This window comes from Lissotriton helveticus, chromosome 2_1 (assembly GCF_964261635.1).
Source record: "Lissotriton helveticus chromosome 2_1, aLisHel1.1, whole genome shotgun sequence".
NCBI lineage: Eukaryota > Metazoa > Chordata > Amphibia > Caudata > Salamandridae > Lissotriton > Lissotriton helveticus.
Window position 1 is genome coordinate 350,623,198 of NC_136059.1, and position 23,137 is coordinate 350,646,334.

Genomic DNA, 23,137 nt, shown 5'->3' on the forward strand with positions numbered 1-23,137 from the left:
AAAATAGCTAAATTAATAGCTTTGTCATTTACAATGCCAATAGTTCTAACTTTCGCTAACACCTATAGCATTTGTAATGCAACATGTTTTGTATTTACGTGACTTAGATGTATTGATATTACAAATAACAATGGCTTTTAATTTTTTTAAATAATTAATACTTAAATAATTTATTTAATTTGTAATGGCAATAGCTTAAACTTTTGTAAATAACTTTTGTGAAGATTATGTTCAGTGTTTTTTATTGTGACGAAAATCCAAGAACAGAAGTGAAATATTAACATCTTTTTGTGATTTGTAATAAAGCAAGAAAGCTTGAAAACAGCTTGAAACATTGAAAGAACATATTTGAACCAGTGATGCGGTGGTTGCGCTGAGTGATGCTGTGGTTGCGCCGAGTGATGCTGTGGTTGCGCCGAGTGATGCTGTGGTTGCGCCGAGTGATGCTGTGGTTGCGCCGAGTGATGCTGTGGTTGCGCCGAGTGATGCTGTGGTTGCGCCGAGTGATGCTGTGGTTGCGCCGAGTGATGCTGTGGTTGCGCCGAGTGATGCTGTGGTTGCGCCGAGTGATGCTGTGGTTGCGCCGAGTGATGCTGTGGTTGCGCCGAGTGATGCTGTTGTTACGCTGAGTGGTGTGTGCAACGGTGGAGCTTAGTGGGTGCATTGGTGGAGCTGTGTGGTGGGTGCATTGGTGGAGCTTAGAGCATCGGTGGAGCTGTGTGGTGGGTGCATCGGTGGAGCTGTGTGGTGGGTGCCTCGGCGAAGCTGTGTGGTGGGTGCATCGGTGGAGCTGGGTGGTGGTTGCATCTGTGGAGCTGTGTGGTGGGTGCTTCGATGGAGCTGTGTGGTGGGTGCATCTGTGGAGCTGTGTGGTGGGTGCATCTGTGGAGCTGTGTGGTGGGTGCCTTGGTGGAGCTGTGTGGTGGGTGCCTCGGTGGAGCTGTGTGGTGGGTGCATCTGTGGAGCTGTGTGGTGGGTGCATCTGTGGAGCTGTGTGGTGGGTGCCTTGGTGGAGCTGTGTGGTGGGTGCCTCGGTGGAGCTGTGTGGTGGGTGCATTGGTGGAGATGTGTGGTGGTTGCATCGGTGGAGCTGTGTCGGTGGAGCTGGGTGGTGGGTGCATCGGTGGAGCTGGGTGGTGGGTGCCTCGGTGGAGCTGGGTGGTGGGTGCATCGGTGGAGCTGTGTGGTGGGTGCATTGGTGGAGCTGTGTGGTGGGTGCCTCGGTGGAGCTGCATGGTGGGTGCCTCGGTGGAGCTGTGTGGTGGGTGCCTCGGTAGAGCTGGGCGGTGGGTGCATCGGTGGAGCTGGGCGGTGGGTGCATCGGTGGAGCTGGGTGGTGGGTGTATCGGTGGAGCTGTGTGGTGGGTGCATCGGTGGAGCTGTGTGGTGGGTGCATCTGTGGAGCTGTGTGGTGGGTGCATCTGTGGAGCTGTGTGGTGGGTGCATCGGTGGAGCTGTGTGGTGGGTGCATCGGTGGAGCTGTGTGGTGGGTGCATCGGTGGAGCTGTGTGGTGGGTGCCTCGGTGGAGCTGTGTGGTGGGTGCCTCGGTGGAGCTGTGTGGTGGGTGCCTCGGTGGAGCTGTGTGGTGGGTGCCTCGGTGGAGCTGTGTGGTGGGTGCCTCGGTGGAGCTGTGTGGTGGGTGCCTCGGTGGAGCTGTGTGGTGGGTGCCTCGGTGGAGCTGTGTGGTGGGTGCCTCGGTGGAGCTGTGTGGTGGGTGCCTCGGTGGAGCTGTGTGGTGGGTGCATCGGTGGAGCTGTGTGGTGGGTGCATCGGTGGAGCTGTGTGGTGGGTGCATCGGTGGAGCTGTGTCGGTGGAGGTGGGTGGTGGGTGCATCGGTGGAGCTGGGTGGTGGGTGCATCGGTGGAGCTGGGCCGGTGGAGCTGTGTGGTGGGTCGTTCGGTGGAGCTGTGTGGTGGGTGCCTCGGTGGAGCTGTGTGGTGGGTGCCTCGGTGGAGCTGTGTGGTGGGTGCCTCGGTGGAGCTGTGTGGTGGGTGCATTGTTGGAGCTGTGTAGGTGGAGCTGTGTGGTGGGTGCATCGGTGGAGCTGTGTGGTGGGTGCATCGGTGGAGCTGTGTGGTGGGTGCATCGGTCGAGCTGTGTGGTGGGTGCCTCGGTGGAGCTCTGTGATGGGTGCATCGGTGGAGCTGTGTGGTGGGTGCATCGGTGGAGCTGTGTCGGTGGAGGTGGGTGGTGGGTGCATCGGTGGAGCTGTGTCGGTGGAGCTGTGTGGTGGGTCGTTCGGTGGAGCTGCGTGGTGGGTGCCTTGGTGGAGCTGTGTGGTGGGTGCCTCGGTGGAGCTGTGTGGTGGGTGCATTGTTGGAGCTGTGTAGGTGGAGCTGTGTGGTGGGTGCGTCGGTGGAGCTGTGTGGTGGGTGCATCGGTGGAGCTGTGTGGTGGGTGCCTCGGTGGAGCTCTGTGATGGGTGCATCGGTGGAGCTGTGTAGGTGGAGCTGTGTGGTGGGTGCATCGGTGGAGCTGTGTGGTGGGTGTCTCGGTGAGGCTCTGTGATGGGTGCATCGGTGGAGCTGTGTGGTGGGTGCATTGTTGGAGCTGTGTAGGTGGAGCTGTGTGGTGGGTGCATCGGTGGAGCTGTGTGGTGGGTGCCTCGGAGCTCTGTGATGGGTGCATCGGTGGAGCTGTGTGGTGGGTGCATTGTTGGAGCTGTGTAGCTGGAGCTGTGTGGTAGGTGCATCGGTGGAGCTGTGTGGTGGGTGCCTCGGTGGAGCTCTGTGATGGGTGCATCGGTGGAGCTGTGTAGGTGGAGCTGTGTGGTGGGTGCATCGGTGGAGCTGTGTGGTGGGTGCATCGGTGGAGCTGTGTGGTGGGTGCCTCGGTGGAGCTCTGTGATGGGTGCATCGGTGGAGCTGTGTGGTGGGTGCCTCGGTGGAGCTGTGTGGTGGGTGCCTCGGTGGAGCTGTGTGGTGGGTGCCTCGGTGGAGCTGTGTGGTGGGTGCCTCGGTGGAGCTGTGTGGTGGGTGCCTCGGTGGAGCTGTGTGGTGGGTGCCTCGGTGGAGCTGTGTGGTGGGTGCCTCGGTGGAGCTGTGTGGTGGGTGCCTCGGTGGAGCTGTGTGGTGGGTGCCTCGGTGGAGCTGTGTGGTGGGTGCATCGGTGGAGCTGTGTGGTGGGTGCATCGGTGGAGCTGTATGGTGGGTGCCTCGGTGGAGCTGGATTCAATTGTCTTATTACGAGGAGGCCCTGGTCAGAACACTCAGGTTGTAATAAAACAACGGATAGTACATTATCTGGAGATGTATTTCAAATCAACTTCAAGAAAGTTGTTTTGCAATATTAGAATCTGAGTGCTTACTCACTCAGCATCAGAGTGGTTAAACTGCTGACCGTGGAACGACTAGTTTGGTTCCAATTGTGCAACACGGTACAAATAAATCTGTTTCGTGGCGTTCATTCAATTTCTTCATGCATGTGGACATTCACCTGTAAACGTGACCGTACCTCGTTGTGTGCTTGTCGGCGAGTTTCCAACACTTGTCTTTTGGTAGGGAGTCACAAAATTTCGTCAAGAGGGGAAATTATTTACCGGCGGAGAATATAGACACTTTACATCATCTTGGGCCAGAGAAATTGTGATGTTGGGCACGAAAAGTTTCTGAAATGCACATTTTTCTTCGAACCATTTAGGTTCTGCTGCACAATATTTATTTTCAGGAACTGGAGGAGGCCTCTTTGTTAAAAAGAAAAAAAAGTTTAACACGTTTGTCTTTACACCTGTACTTCCACCTATCAACGCTAAATGGTACCTTTGGCACAGTGAACACAGACCTAAATTACAAGATGCCGTTGATGAGTTTCCAGCAAAAGCTAATATGTCATTCTCAAATGTCTCGGTTTGAAAATGCTGTTGAATTAACTCAGCAATAAAACTGAAAAATGTAGAGGAAGACAGGATGATATCTGCCAATATCCATTTGTGGGATGATGTCAGATTGATACATTGTCGCCTGGGAAGATAAATTGGGCGACGGATTCGAGATGTCGGACACCTGTGGGGAAGCATCCCTTTCCAGTTCTCCATTCCATTTTGAATGATATATGTTGGTTTCTGATCACTTAAGATATATGGTGGTCAGATTTTTTAAAAGCAAAAATCAGGCCATAACAGACATAAAATTAGGACTGCAGTTTTGCCGCAGTCGGATGGTACGGAATGACCTAATTGACAGCACCTACCGTCATGGAAAACTGACGTCGATGAGGAACAAAGGTATCAAAGTTAGCTTTTTGTGGGTACTTTCCATGGGAAGATTAAGTGCAACGTAGAAACACGGTATCTGTGTCACTTATATTGTTTTTTTGATGACTGCTGCGAACTGGTCCTGCACGAGTTCCGGAGAAGAGTTGCTTCCTTTTGTGCTTAAATCTCCCCTTTGAAATGTGAGACAAGTGGTGCATTTACCGAAATTTATCAGGACGGACTTTGAACGACGAAGACTGTCAGTGCAAATCAAGGGTGTGTTATAAATCAGACCTAAAATCCTCTCAAGCCGTATATTCCGTAAGAGATAGAGCCTAAAAAATAAACTGTGACTCTCAAACGGCTATGGGTTGTGCATTAGCTTTAATAATGGGTTTGTATTCTTATACCACACATTTTGAAGATTCGAGATATTTTGACTGAACGTACACAAATCAGAATAGAGATCCGTATGGCATGATCAAATGTACGCCAACAATCATTCAATGTAGATAAAGTTTGTCTCTGCAGTACGTATGATCAAAACGTTTCTACCTGTGAAAATTCAACAGCAATGCATTACATAATGTGAAGTACCCAATGGTGCAGCTGTTGCATACCCTGGTTTAGGATACATTATGCCATGTAAATGCCCCCGACTGTCATTTGTGGCGAGTTAACCATCAAGACTTGTTTTGGAGATTGTGGCCTTTAAACTGTGGTGGCTATGCTTCATTTAAATAGGCCTCGGAAGAACCCTTAAACACAAAATGCAAACATCAAATAAGAAACATTTTCATAATTGGGTTCAAATTAAACTACAGCGATACTAGTTATTTCAGAAAAAAAACCTTAGCTTTCTTGTAGCATCAATCATGAATCAAATGTATTATTGTCAAGCTCCAGTTTTGTTTTAACTTCTACGGGTGAAGTAAGGATTTTTCAACAATAGGCCACCATGGAAATGGAAAATAATTTTTCTACATGGGTTACGATGTACCTTCGACACCTCGAGATGCTATGAAATGTAGCAAGAGACACACGGCATGCAAAAACAGAATGTAATTAACATTAGCTCCAAGCCATACAATCTTTCCTCGTGGAGAATGCCTGCACATGCAGCCCTTGCGTGCGTCCTATGCCTGAATTGGGAGTACCCTAGCAAAGCATCCACTGGTACTGCCTTCCCCGACCTGTTTTTTTCTACCGAAGCAAAACAACAGCACGATGTCATCGCACTGCTGCCAAATGTAACAGAAACATTCCTACTGCAACCTTGAGCCAGATACGTCGGGGGATTCCTGGCCGCATTCCAGAGACAGCTTGTAACTGTTTAACTGAAACCGGAGAACCCACGTTTATGGAAAATAGCGCATTGGACAAATCGCATGCGCCCATCAAGCATCATCGTCAACGTGGACAAGGCGGCAGCCCTCCTTCACAACGTGCATGGAAGCTGGCATTGCAAATGCAAAATGTCCACATAAAAACACAAGCATATGACTTATGCTATCAAAAAAGGAAAGTGTTTGCATAACCACAACGCCAAATCATTTTTATTCTAGGACACAGCAGACTCGATGTTGTCAATACCGTTATAAAACACTGGGCAAAAATGACAAAAATATACTACGCAACGTACATTTTTAAAATATATTTGACACGTGTCAGTAAGAAATGAAGAAAGAAGGGGCCGAGCACCATGGTAAAGTTCAGAACAGATAGCGGTATTTTATTAATTAACAAAATGCAAATAATGTGGAGAGATTTCAAGTGATTCAGGAATGGGCGCCCGTGTAAAGAGAAAGTACGGCCGGCCTGGGCAGTGATAGGGGAGGAGGGAGGAGAAATGCGAGTCACGGCAGCAGCAGCCTTTGATGTGCCGGCCGGCCGGCCGTGAATAATTAGGGGGTGAGAAATGCGCTCGGAGGGCTGCCTTTGATGTGGTAATGCGAGGCAGGCAGGCAGGCGGCTGGTGGCATTGTGCACGCGCTTTTTAGGGCTTGCACTTGCGCAATGACCTAAAAAGCACATGCACTACATGCAATCGCCAGTGAAATCGCCAGTGGTGGTTAACCTCTGTTTAAGCCACAATAGAGCTTCGCCAGCTATGCGCTGAAGCGCATCAGCAGGCGAGCCCTAAAAACGAAGTACAAACTATATTGAAAGATCCATTGTCTTCATTACTGTCCTGGGGGGGGATTAAACTCGGTGTGGGGGTGAAACTCTGGTGTGGGGGGTTCTAAGAAGTGCGACAGCAACCAAGGCTAATACAAGATAGGGAAGTGGAAGGAGCCTTGAGCAGCTGACAGAAGACTGTAATTCGAAAATAGTCATTCATGGACCCAAAGCAACCACTCCATTGGAGATTTAATTAAACACTAGCAGTCAAGAGGGTAGGTTCTCCCTTGGGTTGATGTGGTTGATAAAGTCAAAAGCTAATGGCTGAAAGACTGGTCCAGAAAAAACAATTTGTTACAAGGGTGGACCCAAGTCCCAATCTAAGTTTATTAGACGGTAGGTTTGTTTAACAGCTATGTTGTCAAAATCCAAACCGAAAAATGTTGTAGCGAGCAAGAATGTTTTAGTATACACAAGCAAAGCTTTCAGAACATTATGCTTCTGAATACTTTGGATTGACTATTCTTAGTGCTTGAGTAAAACTAACCCATTAAATTCCAACCCTGGCACAAACCCTGCCCTTTTTTTTGGGATAAAGTCAACATCTCCTGGTTAATCTCAACAGGTCAAAGCTTTGCGAGATTTGAGGAGAAAATACCATTATGTCCTGGAACATGAAGATTTTGAGTACACTGTCAAAAAATCTATCCATTTTTCTCCTGTACTTAGTACACGGAGTAGGCAGGCTTGATCATGCTCAATAAATTCCAGAATCTGGTTTGGGGGAGGGTGGTGATGTGAGTTTTGTTTGCAAAAAAATTCCATACATCATTCCAGGCCCTTAGTCTATCTGTTCAATACATTGCTAGTCAGCTGATCGATTTATGGTACTGTTTCGAAACCTAGTCAAAGAATATGTGACTGATATGTATTTGAAAAGTTACCACTGCTATTTAGATAAACTCCACAAGCCATGGCCAGTAAGATTTTAAAAAAAAGTTAGCCTGTTCGGTAAAATATTTTACTCTGCTAATGGAAATGTGAATTTGAGGGGTTTTATGTGCGATTTCAAATCTAATGCAAGATTGCAGTGTCCATGGCATTTGTTGCAGGCACCATGTTAGGATAACCAGACATGAGGAAGCTGCTGAATGATGTCGGCCTCTGTGTAGAATATTGAATAAAAATCCTCTTTCTGGTTCCAGATGTGCTTTTGATGGGCCTACTGCAAAATGCTCTGCATACATATAACTTTTTACTAATCTCATTTAGTGCCTTTGCCAAAAACCTGCACCAGTGAACGTTCTATAGTCTTCCAAACCATTTGTAGTGTTTTCAGCAAGTGTGGGGTCCACAAATCATCCCAGGTACGGGACAGAATTTTATACTGTCCTTTTTATGTAGGATCACTTCAAGATTTTTTTTGTTACCAATTTAGTTTAAACACATTTTTATGTCGCGCTATCAATGCTCTTTCTCCTACTACGGGTTTATACAAAGGAGACTTTTGTACATACATGCAATAAATTGACCTTTTTTTTTCTCAAACAAGAAATGCTTGTGCAGCTAAATGAACTGCCGCCATTTGTCACTCCTGCTGACTACTTTGTCCAGTTTGCGGGGCAAGTCAACACCTGCATCAATCCTATGGCAAGGACAGAGGTGCCGGTTATATTTTGAAAGGTCAAACAAATATGGACTGGACTTGTCTGTAGGAAAAAGATGCTGGCTGTCGAAGCCTGCCACTGGAAGTCCATCAAGCTGGGAGGGTCGTACCCTTTTGTTATTAATAGTTTAAATGGTTAGGATAATTAAAAAAAAAAATAGGACAAATAAAAGTGAGATGCTGAAGGATCTGTGTATTTCATCATTTGTGTTATCTGAGATGTAATATAAGAATCTTTGAAGCAGAAACAAGTTAATACATTTGTTTTTCTTTCAGATCCATTGCACAGAATACAGAACTGATTCGTTTAAACCTCTCGGGTTGTTCTGGTTTCTCTGCTGAAACGCTAGAGGAGGTGCTAATCAACTGCTCTCGGTAAGGCTTTACCCATGTAGGCTTTACCCACGTGGCAACTCACATGCTGTTCTTCTACTGGATATATGCTGTTGGATATCCTCACTATCACGACATTGGAAGCGCACACTTTATAGTAGTACACTTTTTCTGTCCATAAATGAGGATGTGTCTCTAGAACTACTGCACCTCACCACTGTCCTACCCATTTGAGCAAAGGCAAGTTGATGGTTTTGAATTTTGTGGAGTTGCATTACGTTTTTATTGTCGCCTCTTCTGACACAACTTAAGAAGGTGGTTCTCATACTCTCTTGCTCTACATGGTTGTTGGTTCATGATGTTGATGACTTTTTATCATGTTTGTACTCTGTATTTGTGATCTTTTCTCTGGGTTTGCGCATTCCTTGCTTTGACATCAGCTTTGAGCCTGTCTTTGAGAGCCTGTTAGGAGTAGGATAAGATGTTGTTCTCCCTCATGGCAATTGCTGCCTTTTTTTTTCCTGACACTGTTAACAATAGTTCCACTCTCCTCAGCATGTTGTTTACTCCACAGTTTTGCTTGTGTGTTAAAACTGTCTACCTGGCACTCCTCCTCTGTAGAGGTATTTTAGATGTTTGGACAAGAAGAGGCAATTTACTTTAGTAGGTGACTAATGCTTTTGTTATGACAGCAGCTGAGGCTCTTGAATGTCGTATCGCGTCTCTCCAAGGTTTACATGGAAACACCATTGAGATTCAACCATTGCCAAGGCCATTCTTATGGGTATTAAAAAGAGTTTACTATCCCGGTGCTGTTGGTTTCTCTGTTGACTTCTGCCAACAGAAAATCTAAAAAGCAGCTCCCCATTTTATAAAATAATCACTTAAATTTGCAATCAAATTTATGAGGAAACCTAAAAATAAAAACACCTGTTGTTCTACACCTGTGTACCTTACTTGTCTGAGTGAACCAACCGAGGACTAACCTTCACCTTGTAATACTCTTCAACCACTCTTGATCTTGAGGGTCCTTAAGTAGATGGGGAAGTTAAGGTTGTTAACGCCTTAACCGCGGTGCGCTGAAGATTTCGAAAACCCGCGGTTCATGACGAGCTCAGCTCGTCATGAGTGTACGAGAGGTGTACCTCATGACGAGCTGAGCTGAGCTCGTCATGAGCGTCGAAGGGTTTAAATAAAAACTTCAAATAAAGCACCCGATGCGGCCACCAGCCTCGTCGTTAGGGTTGCTATTCGGTGGATGCAACATTACAAACGCTAAAGCACTAACATCCACACTGCAGTTTTTGTCTGTGTTAAACAGTGTTGGTGGTCTTGCCACAGGAGCCAGAGAAAGTTCATAGTCGTGGAAAGCACATATTTTGGAATTGTTCTGAATAATTGGGTGTTAAAATTGATTTGCAATGTAGCACGCTTCCCAGGCCTTCCCTTCAGGCTCAACCAGCTGTACACTGTTTGTGAATGCCACGATTTAAAGTTACATCACATTATGTACATAGTGAAAAGCTGCCTGATCCATCTTCGTGATGCAAACACAAGAACAAGGGGATGTTTTTTGCAACTCTTCTCTATTTGGGCAAAATGTGTAGAATGTCTTTTTAGCAGATACGTATCTGCAGATTCCAAGAAACTAAGTATTGATCCTGTATAGGTGGTAAAGGAAGTTTACTTTCATTGAGAGTGTTAGTACAAATCAATTCTGCTCAGTATTGTGGTAGGTTATGTCACCTACACAGAATGAGTAAAAAATGGAAAGTCTGTCCTCTTCAATGTCCTCCGACACAAATGTTGCTCTTATGGTAACTATGGAACTCTTGAGTTGTCAAGCCCTAAGCTATGAATATCATCAAAAGTAACATAATAGATGCACACCAGTCTGTTATTCTGCTAGTCCTATTTGACCTTCATGCATTCCATACCATGGTCTTCAAGACTTGATACGTTTTGCTTACGGTACCACCACTTATGTAGAAGACCACTGAACGTGCCCAGGTTGGCAGCCCATAAGCCTAACACAATCTACACCCTTCAAAGAAGCTGCTGGGACACAGTGCCGGAGTCCGTCTTCAGGAGCAAGGGTCATTCCTAGCTGGCCTCTTCTTGCATACTGATCAGACTGCCAGGAAATTAAAAGGGACTGGTTTCTCCATTTGTTGCTTCTTCTGTGTAGTTCGAGCTTTTATGTATAAGAAGAGCAATTTAAAAAGTATAGCTGTTTTCTGAACTTACCAAGATGCAGGTAAAACAATCCAGCTTTGCCCAGCTGCATGCAGACACTAATGTGTTAGGTCTTTATAGTGGTTGAAGCCAAATGTGTTTTTCTTAATTTATAAGAGGTTTTTATCATTACAGATCCCAGTGGTAGTCAGTTTAACAACCTCCGAAGTATTAAGGGCTGAGTTGACCTGCCAAGATTCAGACATGTGGCCTGCAGTATGCACACCAATCTCCGTAGCGAACACTTAACCGCATCAATGCGGCGGCTTTTCCCGCTGTGCGCGGTAATTTTAAAAATACCGCGTTACATGACGAGCTCAGCTCGTCATGAGCGCACGGCAGGTTACGCTCATGACGAGCTGAGCTCGTCATCAGCCTGGAAGGGGTTAACATGCTGTCCTATTTACTATCCAACCCTATATTAAGAGTGTATTTTGCTTTGGTAAAAATATAGTCAAGAAGCAGCTCACTGTTTAATAATCTGTGTTGGGATTCACACTGATTTCAGCCTCTTCCACCCTCTTTTCAATAATTAAGTCACACTACGCATAGCTCTGGATCCAGGTTCCAGCTCACTTTAGGAAGAATTCGAAATAAGTCTTGTTGCCTGATGTAAATCAACATGTACACTGTTGGCCTGATTCCAGATGCTGGACTGTTTATTTAGTCAGACTACACAGAGAATATTTATCTGTGTGAACATCAGTTTGGACTGTGTTTCCTGGTGTTGCATTACTTCCTTTAATTTCTCCTTAAACTTAGTACACACCCATTACTCTGTGTTAGAACCTGGGGTAGCCTGGCCTAGGGCAAGACATACATTTCAGAGGCACAGTGTTAAGGTTGCAGCCCACCCAAGAGTAAAACCACGCAATAGCACACAAAAACAACACTACACCAAAGTATAGGAAAATAAGCACTGCTTTATAAAAATAATATATATATATCTTGGCTCTTTTCACTTTTAGAATTCACAGTTAAATTACCATTCAGGTTGTGTGGAATATAGCAGGAATACTTTTCAATTCTAGGACATAAGAACAACCAACATTTGCCAAATAGATAATTCACTTAGACATTTGGCAAATAACTCTTACTCTTTTATAATTCAATTAGGTAATGACTGTACTCAGCTTACTTTATATCATTTCCAAACACAGCATTACTTTAAGTTTTGGCAAGAACAGCTCCTAAATCCAAGCAGAGCAACACTCTCATTTACATAGAAGACATTTAGATTTTCTACTACTTATTTGAATGCAATTGGGTTAGGCCCACTTAAATCAGCATTTAATTAGGCCCCAAAAGTAGTTGAAGGGGATTATTATGGAGTACACTATGCTTGATTTACACAGTACCAGTAACCTCCTTCTTATAGTACATAGTCACTGAGGATTTCCTCAAGTTCCTCCCCACCGTAGGCTGTACCACTGTGGAATAATGATCAATGACTGAGTTATTTCCTGGTTAAGTTATAGCGTTACTCTCCCCTTCCAAAACACCTCCTTACTTGTTTATCAGGCGGTGATATTCTTGTTGTACCAGAGGATGAGGGAGGGACAGTGGTTAGGACAAGAGAGAGAGCCACGTGCTGGCGAGTTATACTAGCCTCTGGGGCCCCTCAGCTCTCCTCCGTGTAACATCAGCACTACAGAGGCAGAATGCCTCAGAACTCTTCAGCCGCTTTTGGGCTTCTAAGCTCCCCCTTCCCGCTCGCGCCTGCCTCACTGTAGGGCGCTTGAGCAGGGGGGAGAGAAGCTCTTATGCACAACTACCGCCGAGGGACTCCCGGCGCTCCTCCGCACACTGCCAGGGGACGCGCTGATCACGGGGGCATGCGCGAAGCTCTCCTCACTCCGGCAGGGGACGCGCTGATCACGGGGGCATGCGCGAAGCTCTCCTTCTCACTCCGGCAGGGGACGCGCTGATCACGGGGGCATGCGCGAAGCTCTCCTTACTCCCGCCTTCACTGATCCGGCTCCGCCTCACGGAGCCCGGCGGCTCAACGAGGCATGCGCGGAGAGCTAGTGTCTCTCTCACAGAGACCGCGCTGGTCGCGCTGCGCTGCCCTTCTTCTCCGCTCCTCACCTCAGGGCTGGCAGTGGCAGATCTACAGCGACGCCGCTCTCCACGCTGGATTGGGGGGGGGTAGAAGGGCGGAACAGCCCGTTTTCTCCTGGCTTCTGTTCTCCTCAGTGGCGCTCCACCACAGCAGGTGAGAAGTGACGCTCCAGGGAATTATGAACAAGGGGACAGTGTAGCACAATTACCAGTCTCTGGACAGAGGCTGAGGATAAAGGCACACTTTTCACAAGTCCCTCCAACTGGGCAGAGGACTGCGCTCCGCAGCGCTGCAGTCTCCTTCTCCTACAGACTTCCCCTATATTCTTTAGAAAAGGGGCAAGCTAGGCGCCCAGGGTCTCCAGTAACTTCCCACAGCGGGGCCAAGACAAGTAACCAACAGGGGAATAGTGGGTTAGACCAATAAGGCAGCTTCCCAGTCCAGGAGATCAACCCTAAGTCTAACCTCTTCCCACCCTCAGCTACCACCTGTCCTCCAGCTGCCCTTCAATGGTCCAGCATGGTCCAGAAGGTTCTGGAATGCCCTATGTTAGGCTATGGCCAAGTCCTGAGTGCGACAGTTGGGGCAGTTGGAAGCCACCATTTTGTGTGGTTCCAACTTTCCTGTCAGAACAGGCCTCTGGGCCTGAGGTAAAAGACTATGGGGGGAAGAAAGAACACCTATCCCCTTGACCAACACCTATAAAAAGTAGTAGACACAAAAAATATTAAGGGTATGAGGGGCAAAAAGGGGACAAAATAAAGAATAATGAGGAGGGACTGTGCAAAAAATCCAGACAGGTCTAACACGCGTCCCCCCCAGCTGAAAGTGGGGAGAACTACCCAACCCCTTGGGAGTCCTCTTCACTAAGGCGGAAATACCTGGAGAGACCGTCTGCATTGGCGTGGTCCACTCCAGGCCGATGTTCCACCCGGAAGTCCATTCCCTGTAGGGAGATGGACCACCTCAACAGCTTGGGATTTTCCCCCTTCATTTGCATCAGCCAACGAAGGGGGCGGTGGTCAGTCTGAGCCAGGAAGTGCGAGCCAAAGAGGTATGGCCGCAGCTTCTTCAGAGCCCACACCACCGCAAAAGCTTCCCTCTCAATTGCAGTCCACTTCTGTTCCCGGGGAAGCAGTCTCCTGGATAGGAAGACTACAGGCTGATCCAGGCCCTCTTCATTTAGTTGCGATAACACTGCCCCAATGCCATGTTCGGATGCATCTGTTTGAACAATGAACTCCTTGGAGAAATCGGGAGCCTTCAGGACCGGTGCTTCACACATAGCCTGCTTCAACTTTTCAAAGGCTTGCTGACAAGCCTTTGTCCAAACTACCCGTCGAGGTTGTTTCCTAGAGGTGAGCTCTGTGAGGGGTGCTACAATAGTGCCATACCCCTTCACAAAGCGACGGTAGTAACCTGTGAGGCCCAGGAAAGCTCGGACCTCAGTCTGTCTTGGGGGGGTTCCCAGGCCATGATTGCCTCAATCTTCGCCTGCAGGGGCTGCACTGACCCCCTACCCACCAAGTGTCCAAGGTACACAACCGACCCCTGCCCAATCTGGCATTTGCTGGCTTTGATGGTCAATCCAGCTTGTTTCAGCGCCTGGAGAACTGCTTGCAAATGTTGCAAGTGGTCCTCCCAACTGCTACTGAAGACAGCAATGTCATCCAGGTAAGCAGCCGAGAAACCCTCCATTCCAGAGAGGACCTGGTTCACCAGTCGCTGAAATGTGGCAGGGGCGTTCTTGAGCCCAAAGGGCATCACACAGAACTGGAAGTGTCCCTCAGGCGTGGAGAAGGCTGACCTTTCCTTTGCTCCATCTGTCAAGGAGATCTGCCAATACCCTGAAGTGAGGTCAAAGGTACTTAGGTATTGGGCAGCTCCTAGCCGGTCAATTAACTCATCCGCCCTGGGAATTGGATGAGCATCAGTCTTGGTAACTGAGTTCAGTCCTCGGTAATCCACACAGAACCTCAGTTCTGGTGTGGTGCCCGGTGGGGCGGCTTTTGGGACTAGCACCACCGGACTGGACCAAGGGCTGCTGGATGGTTCTATCACCCCTAGTTCTAACATCTTGGCAACTTCGCCATGGATGCTAGCCTTCACCTTGTCCGACAGCCTATAGGTCTTGGATTTCACTGGGGGGCTGTCTCCTGTGTCCACATCATGGGTACACAGGTGGGTTCTTCCCGGGACAAGGGAGAACATCGAAGAGTACTGCCCCAATACCTGACGGCAATCCTCTCGTTGCTCAGGAGTGAGAGACGGGGAGAGAATCACTCCCTCCACCGACCCATCCTTCTCTTGACATGAAAAGAGGTCTGGGAGAGGCTCGCTTTCTGCTTCCTCAGCACCATCAGTCACCAACATCAGGATGACCTCTGGCCTCTCATGGTGGGGTTTGAGGCGATTGGCATGCAGCACCCGTAGGGGCTGCCGCGGGGTCTTAAGATCCACCAAGTAAGTGGCCTTACCCTTCTTCTCCAACACCTCAAATGGGCCTGTCCAACGATCCTGAAGGGCACTTAGCTCTCCAGGTTCCATCACCCAAACTTTCTGGCCAGGCTCCAACTCCACCGGGTGAGCATGTAGTGTAGCTCCTATTTTCCCAATAGGCTCTGCGCATTGGAATAATACCTACAGCAGTAAAGGCCTAGACCAGACGTTAACTAGGTCTACTACTGTCGATACTAGACTTAATTTTTGGGTTTGCCAGCGTATCTCAGAGTTCGCTAGAAACTTTCTCGAATGTTCAAGGAGGAATTAACTTCCCTGATTAGACAAGAAGGGATTTAGTTTCTGACAACCATAGAACATGACAACTTTGCTCTCCCCTAATCAAGAGTCAATCTCAAGAGTCGTGTGAGCACAAGGCAATTATTTTACTCAGTCAGTACGTGCATTCTTAGTCTCATCAGATTGTAGAGAAAAGGAAGAGACGGGCGTGTTCAATAAAAAGGTGTTATTTATTGATCAGTCTCTTTTCTCGTACAAGAGAAATGGATCGATATTATTGCAATACTTATAGTTAAGTAAAGTGCATACATTAAAAGCAATAGTATAAAATAATACTGTAAAAACATTGATATGGTTTCTGAGCCATATGATGTTTAAAATGATTAAAATATATTTACATACACATATACATTTGACTAAACGTACTCAACTGGTGTTTCTAAATACGCCTACCCCGTGTACCTGACCTAAGTCTAATGCGTGGGCGGGAATAGAAAGTTACAGTTTAAGTTAAGTTTGTTTTTGCCAAGTGAATAACTAAAGAATTCTCTGTGAGGGGTTCTTCAGTTCTGTACCTGGAAGTTAGGATGAATGAGGAATGGTATCTCTTTCTCTGCTCTCGATATTCCAGGCTGCCTGCGAGGGCTGCCCAGAAACGCCGGTGCTGGGTCTCTCGGCTTGAGATAGCAGCACGTCTCTCAGCGCGTCAGGAAGGCGGGGCTGCTGCCAGCGGGGTCTGCTTCTGCTCTCGGCTTCGGCAAGTAGGGCTGCTCCGTCTTGTCACCACGCGTGTGTTTGCATAGGGCAAGATCGGCAATATTTATACTTTAAAGGTGCCGAGATTGACGTAAGGATGGACATAGATACGTCAATAAAGATGTCATACGACTTGCTCGTTAGCACATTCTTTACTAAAGTTCTCTGTGAAATCAAAACAATGGCCGCACGGATTTTCCAGGTTGTCATAGGTTTGATTTGTTATGAGAACGTCGTATGCCTTATCAGGGGCTGGAGGAATGTCGCTTGTCTAATTAGATCTCAAGCGTTATGACCTAATCAGATAACACGTTCCTGTGCCGTAGTGTGACTGCGTCAGATATCGGTATCTGCATCATGGGGGCTGTTCTTGCCTCATGGGCTGACTGTTAGTTAAGTTGATAGTTAGTTTAACCAGAATAGGGTCAGGAATAGGGGGATCGATTCAGAACCTATAGGAATACATGACACCCACTCCACGCTAACTATGGACATATTTACTAATCTATGCATAGTATAACATAGTACAACATACTATAGAGTATAGTGTATACCTTACCACCCCAAAATACATAAATGCATTTTGAAATTTTCAAATATACTGAAAAATTGCAGTCATATATATTGTATGCACTTAAGCTATGAATTAAATGCAAAAGTAAACACGCATTTGTATGCATTTGTATGCATTATTGCTAATTTGGTATTTGAAAAATACACATGAAATGGCTCTTAATATAGCTATACAGAAAGGAAGTTCGAGACCATCTCATCACATAATAAAATATTTGTGAACATCCCAGCGGGCAACTAAAGTTTATAAAGTATCTAAAAATAGAAATCTTAATTCTCTAGGAATAGTTTCTTACTTTAAGCAGAAGATAAGTGTCCCGAAAAATTTGTGAAAAATAATTGGGGCTGCTAAAAAATTGTTGTCCGTGAACTGGTGGGAAGAATTGTTCATGTGACTTTATTTTTAAAGTTGAAGGCCAAATTCAGGGAACGCCGTGTGCGAGCTTGCTCAAAAGTCTCTATTTCTGTTCTGGAGAGAACATCATATCATTCAGGCTTTCGAAAAAACTGTCAACAGCTTCATGGGAAAGTTCCACTAAGTCGGAAATAGGGGTAACCATGCATTCGTGCGCATGATTGTCTGCATTGACATTCTGATTCGCATTGCTGACAGAAGGTCGTACCTGTTCGATGCTGCTTTCATCTTGAACTTCACTACTCTTCAATCGCAGTGGTGAAGATTCCAGGAATGCCGTCATCAGGATTGGCAGCCTTTGAGGGCAGCACAAAGCGTGAACCTTGGTAGGAACCAACAGTGTATCTGCATCCACTGGCGCATCCGATTGTAGCGTCAGACAGGTGTCTAACACGCATTCTTCTCCGCATAGCAGACACCTTAGTACAGGTAAAACACACCTTTGCCACATTGGTCGAAATGATAGAAACCAAGTCATGTTTAGGTCTCTAAGCCGGGAGAGTCCCAGGATTTTTGATATCCGGTCCCGGTATCCAATGGCTAGGATCGTATCTTCCATTGTCGCGAGAGTTTGATCTGTGACATGGGTTGCCATAACGAAAAATAAGGACTAAGAATAGGATTCCTGCAATTAGTCCCAGGATCAGGGGAAGTCCGCCAAAAATCGAATGGACGAAATCTGGAAAAATACCCAGTATGGCTTTGAATGGTGTTAATGCCATCGAAAATACTGTCTTAAATACCCCTGAGATCCCATTGGTATCAGAAATATTTAAGATTTCGCTCAGGATTTCCGCGAAATGTACGGGGGAATTAGTTGATAATAATGTATGTATCTCTGCAGTCGTCCTTGCGACTTGTAGATCATACGTTTCTTTTGATGACGTGAGCCTTGTAGGCGTCTGAAGAAGCACTGTTTTCATTCTGCTTAAAGTATCTATTCGAATAGAAGTAATTTTCAAACTGGGCCATGCCCTTGCCTCCCTGTCTGGAAAGGAGCTGGGGAATAAAGAACGTCCACAGCACTTGACCTTCGCCGTCGTAGTGACTAGATAAGGAGTCCCGGGCATAAGACTACAACATCTGCGGTCTACAATAAGAATGTAACTCCCATTATAGAGTCTTTGAAAGAATGGTTCTATTTCAGTTGCAGGTGCGCCTTGCTGGTGACATGAAAGGTTGTATGAATTCCCTTCACAGGCTCCGTGCAAACTAATACCGTTACACAGAAGCGTGCCGCTTAGTGACATAGCACAATTGTTGCCACTAAGAAACACTTTCTGTCCTTTATTACTGACACATGCATGTGAATAGGGCAGGTTCCAAGTTGTTTTAAGGTACCCCTTTCCCAATTTCTCGTACATGCCAGCCTGTATATATTTTTGGCAGTATTGAAACCTGAAGGTTGAGATTGGAATATTTATGATTCCGTGGATTATCCATTCACTGACAGGTCGTTCTGACATTGTCATTGGTAATCTTTCTAGTTTTTCAATGCTCAAGATTGTATAATCAGCACCCTTTTGCCCCATACCGATTTGTCTATCAGTAAGGTTAAAGATTTGGAATAGTGACGTTGTGTTGATTAAACGCCAAGGCACATAGCCTGAACGCAGATTTTGTAACGTCCAGCCAAGCTGTACAATGGAACGCAATTGTGACTGACCATGTTGTAATAACAGTAAGTCTTGCGATAATATATCGATTGCTGAAGACACAATGCTGTCCAATGAAAAAATTCTGGAGGACAGAGTCATTAACCCATTGTCCACTACAGATAGTGATTTTTCCAAATTAATACGGTCAATTTCCCGTATTCTTTCTGCTGTCTCAATTTGAGTAACCTTCCAGGCCTTATTGTATGCTGCATATACAGAGGCTGCTATGAAATGCTTTTGACGCTGTTTGCGTGGTCCCATTATGAAATCACGCAAGTCAGCACCATCAGTAAGTACAGTTAGGTGTTGCTTAATTTCAGGCAGTGTGGAAGTTTGTAGCCATTGAAGGCATAATTTGCCCACACTGTAGGTTGTTATTATCCCTGGGTGATGTCTTTGGGGATATCTAGGGTCTGGCCTGGTCATTTTGAAACCCTGTGTTTTGTTCAGGAATCTATCTTGACAGTTATTTGTATCTGTGGGCCAGATCAACCATTGTTTCCAATCAGGATGTGTTCTGTTTTGGTTTAATATATGTTTTACGTCTATCTCTTCATCTGTATCAGAGCTATTGCTAAACATTGTTGGCTTTGGAATAGACGGTTTATTTAAATCTTTGATTTTGGCTAAGCCAAGACAGGTGGTTTGTTGAACAGTGTCATTTAAAAATATCATTTGTTCTGGGATCATGCAGGCTCTAAACAAAGCTTCTATACCCTGTACTTGCCATTCTTTTGTACCCCAAACACTTTTCAAATCAACATTTTTGTCCCAATAATCAAATCCAAATGTATTCATTTTTTCAAAGAATTAATCTGAATATATCAATTTTGTGTTGGTTATCATGGTTTTCATCCCTGTCTTGTTTGACAATTTAAAATAAAATGTTTCAGCATTACTTATGTTAAAACCTGAAAAATATGAATATTTGTCGTAAACGGTTCTTGAGCTCCCTTTTGGAGGTGTAGCACAATGTTCCCATTGATTGTAATTCAAAACATTTCTAGGTTGTGCAGATTTATGTAAAAAATGGTTACCATAATGGTTATAGCAATACATACTATCATAATTTGTAGAACCTTGCAAATAATCATGTTTTGTAAATTTAGCAGACATTACTAAGTCAGACATCATGTTGTTAATACTTTCGAAGTCCCAATCATCAGCAAATGAGTTTGGTTTTGCAAAGTCACTCAAGGAGATCTTGATTTGGTGTGGATATTTCAGGATCTCGACCGGACCATAAATTTCATAGTCAGTGTTGTCCCAGGCTACCCCACCAGGTATAGGATTGGCTGTGAAGTTGGCTGAAGAAAGTTCTCTTTTCTCGACGTGTGAAGATGTGTGTGGTTTGAGGACCAAGTTGATGTTCTGACTTGCTGTGTCCATTTTAGCATATTTTCCCTCAATGAAGCGTCCCAAAGTAAATACCATGATGAGCCAAAGTATGAGGATAAATGCACCAAAACCCACCCAAAATTCAATCCATGGAGAAACCAGATATGTTTCTTTCAGATGTTTCAAAAGTTCATTCGCTTTGTCTTTAAAGGATTTTGATGATGGCTGTGTCTTTGATTCACTGAAGCCGTCAGAGGAATCATCGAAGTTGATGAAGTAACCGGATGCAGTTCTGTCAATTGTTCCAATCGGTTCAGGATTTCTGTTTTTTGCATTTTCACTTGGTACTTCAGTATAGATTGGTGTGTCTCTGCTAAATGTCTTTATTTGGGTTTTAAGAGGTCTGAGTTCTATTGCATTGTTGCATAGTCCTTCTTGTTCTTCTTTAGGCGTTTCGAATGTGATGAGCCTTTTTGTTAGGACCTCTGTGCTGGTAGCAAACCTTGGTGTTCTGCTACTTATTGGGAGTCCACTTGGCCAACTGTTTGTTATCGGCCACATTTTGTGGTTTTACCAGGTCGATGGATACAACTCGGTTCTCCTTTTTACCAGCAAGTGGCGGTAGTACAACTGATCTTGTCCCGTTGACAGACAAGACAGGAACTGCTTTTCTGTAGGAAGGCCCAAATTCCTTCTTTACCACGATCTTTTCCCTGACTAGATCCCCGACTTTTGGAATCCAGACAGGTCTTGCTGGGACAGGTGGTGATTCTTCAGTGGTCGTTGGCTGTTGTTTCAACTGTATGTTGCTCAGGTCTTTTCTTGTTTTGTTTAAGTCCTGCAAAATAGCCAAACGGTCTTTGACATCAAAGCTTTTTTCTTTAACCACTGAAGTCTGACTATCAAGGTCAGAGATCAACATCCTAGTTCCGAATAATAATTCGTACGGACTGAATCCCTTCAGAGAATTTCTTGGCAAGTTATTTAGACTACGTTGGACACTTATTAGATGTTTGACCCACCCAGCTCCCGAACCTAATATCCTTTCCATTATAGATTGCTTTCTGCCTTGGTTTTTTCTTTACACCATCCAGTACCCTCAGGAAGGAAGTGAGAAGATTCCCGCTGGACTGTGCTCATTTGGCCATGTTTCCCCCCAGGCTGGTATGCCTGAGTGAAAACAATGGTCAAACGTAACATGCTCTTAGCGTATATGCCATTTAGACTCGCAAATCTTGTATAATAGTCCGGACGTCAGCCGAGTGCTGGTGATCTACATTATAAGTGGAAACTAGCCTGTATATGTTAATCGCAAGCCATTCTTTTTGCTGGTAATATTATCTGCCTTGATACGACGAGGTATTAAACTGTTTCTCTCCCCACTGCGATCTCTGTTGCAGTTTGGGCAGTTTTTTACAAACATGGTGTAGTGCAGGCTCATGCCTGGCCACCAGTACCGTGATTGTAATTCTTCCAGAGAATCTTTTAATTTAAGGTGTCTGAGACCCTCGCCCATGTGTGCGTCTGCGATTAACAAGCTTCTCCTGTCCATGTTTGGAATCACTCTATCCCCCACTCCAGGGATTCGAGCAAAAGGGACGGAGTTCGCATCGATTATGTATGTATAATTGAGTGGATAGTTGATCGGTAACGCTGAGCAGTCGCCTTTTGATGACGTTTTCACCGCCAGCATTGTTTCACCGTCAATGTATTTTAATGTACGCTTTTTTCGATCTACGGGAGCCGATTTAGTGGCTGCCGCTGCGGCTGTTTCAGCCAATGAATTCCCCACAACGTGAACGCCATCACGCTGATGACTCAGTGAGTGTGTCACGTGAGTCTTTGGTAGTTCTTTTTTCAAAAGAGCTACTTGTTCCAAGAGCAGTTTCTGCTTTATTGGTGCATCTGTGTCATCTTTGTAACCGTTCTGAATCCATGTCTGCAAATCCTTGTTATATGCTTTGACGCAGTAATATGAATCTGACACTATAAGTGTCGGGAATTCGCGATCCGCATTATCTAGCGCCATTTTCAAAGCTATTATTTCAGTTTGTAGTTCTGAATTAGTTTCTACTGAGTGTGATTTTGTTAATAGAGGTCTTAGTTTACCTCCGCGCCACACTTCTTTTGTAATCTCACATGTAGGGTTGTATGCTTGTTCTCCCCAAACGGAGGGTTGAGCATGTCCGTCTGTATGTTATGTTATGTTAATCCTGCTTATATAGCGCATGGCTACCCCAGCAATGGGGCGTCCCAGCGCTGCGGACATACCTAGAAGCAGTGCAACACAACAGAGAAGGTGGAGCTAGATGGAAGAGAACAGCCAAGTTTTAATCTGTTTGCGGAACAGCAAGTGGTTAGAAGTGGCCCGAGCCCCAAGGGGAATCGAATTCCACAGCTTCGGCGCCAGATGCCTAAAAGAGCGACCACCAGCTCGGCACCTGCGGATCTTAGTCGTGCGTGCCAGTGACAGGTCGGCTGAACGAAGGGCGCGCGAGGGGACATAGAAGGAGCAGAGTCCCAGCAAGGTTTGAGGGGCAGTATTGTACAGGATTTTATGAATTAGACAAAGGCTTTTGAACTGGATACGTTGTTTAACGGGAAGCCAATGTAACCGATGGAGGATAGGGGGGGTGTGGCATTTTTTTGGCAGAGCGAATAGAGTGCGCGCCGCGGCATTCTGAGCTCTCTGAAGTCTGTTTATCACCGTCAAGTTAGAACCTAGCATAGTATAGATTACACAGGCGTAATGTCGTAGAGGCAGAATGTCGATTGGCAGAGGATACGTCTTTTCATATTTTAGATTTTTTAATTCTTCTAGTTCTTAGAAAATTGTCAACCAGGCTATACTTGATAATTCATATCCTACGTACAAGACTGTCAGATGGGCAATTCTGGATTTTTTAAAGTTGAATTTGTAACCCTCTGCAGCGAACCCAAGTATTATGGTGTTCACCCTTTTCAAGTGAGTCTCCAAGTCATCATCTGTTAAGTAAATGTCATCGACATAAGATAATGCTTCATCATCATATAGTTGTAGTAATTCT

General features: G+C 45.7%; 1 protein-coding gene across 1 annotated transcript in view; it reads left to right on the forward strand.

The window, feature by feature from the left end:
- The window catches only part of SKP2 (S-phase kinase associated protein 2), a 128,476-nt gene that overhangs the window by 65,522 nt on the left and 39,817 nt on the right, over positions 1 to 23,137 (forward strand). The window contains exon 6 of the mRNA XM_078674949.1: positions 8,258 to 8,356. Within this exon, the coding sequence (XP_078531075.1) occupies positions 8,258 to 8,356 (99 nt within the window). The remainder of the gene's footprint in view (positions 1 to 8,257; positions 8,357 to 23,137) is intronic.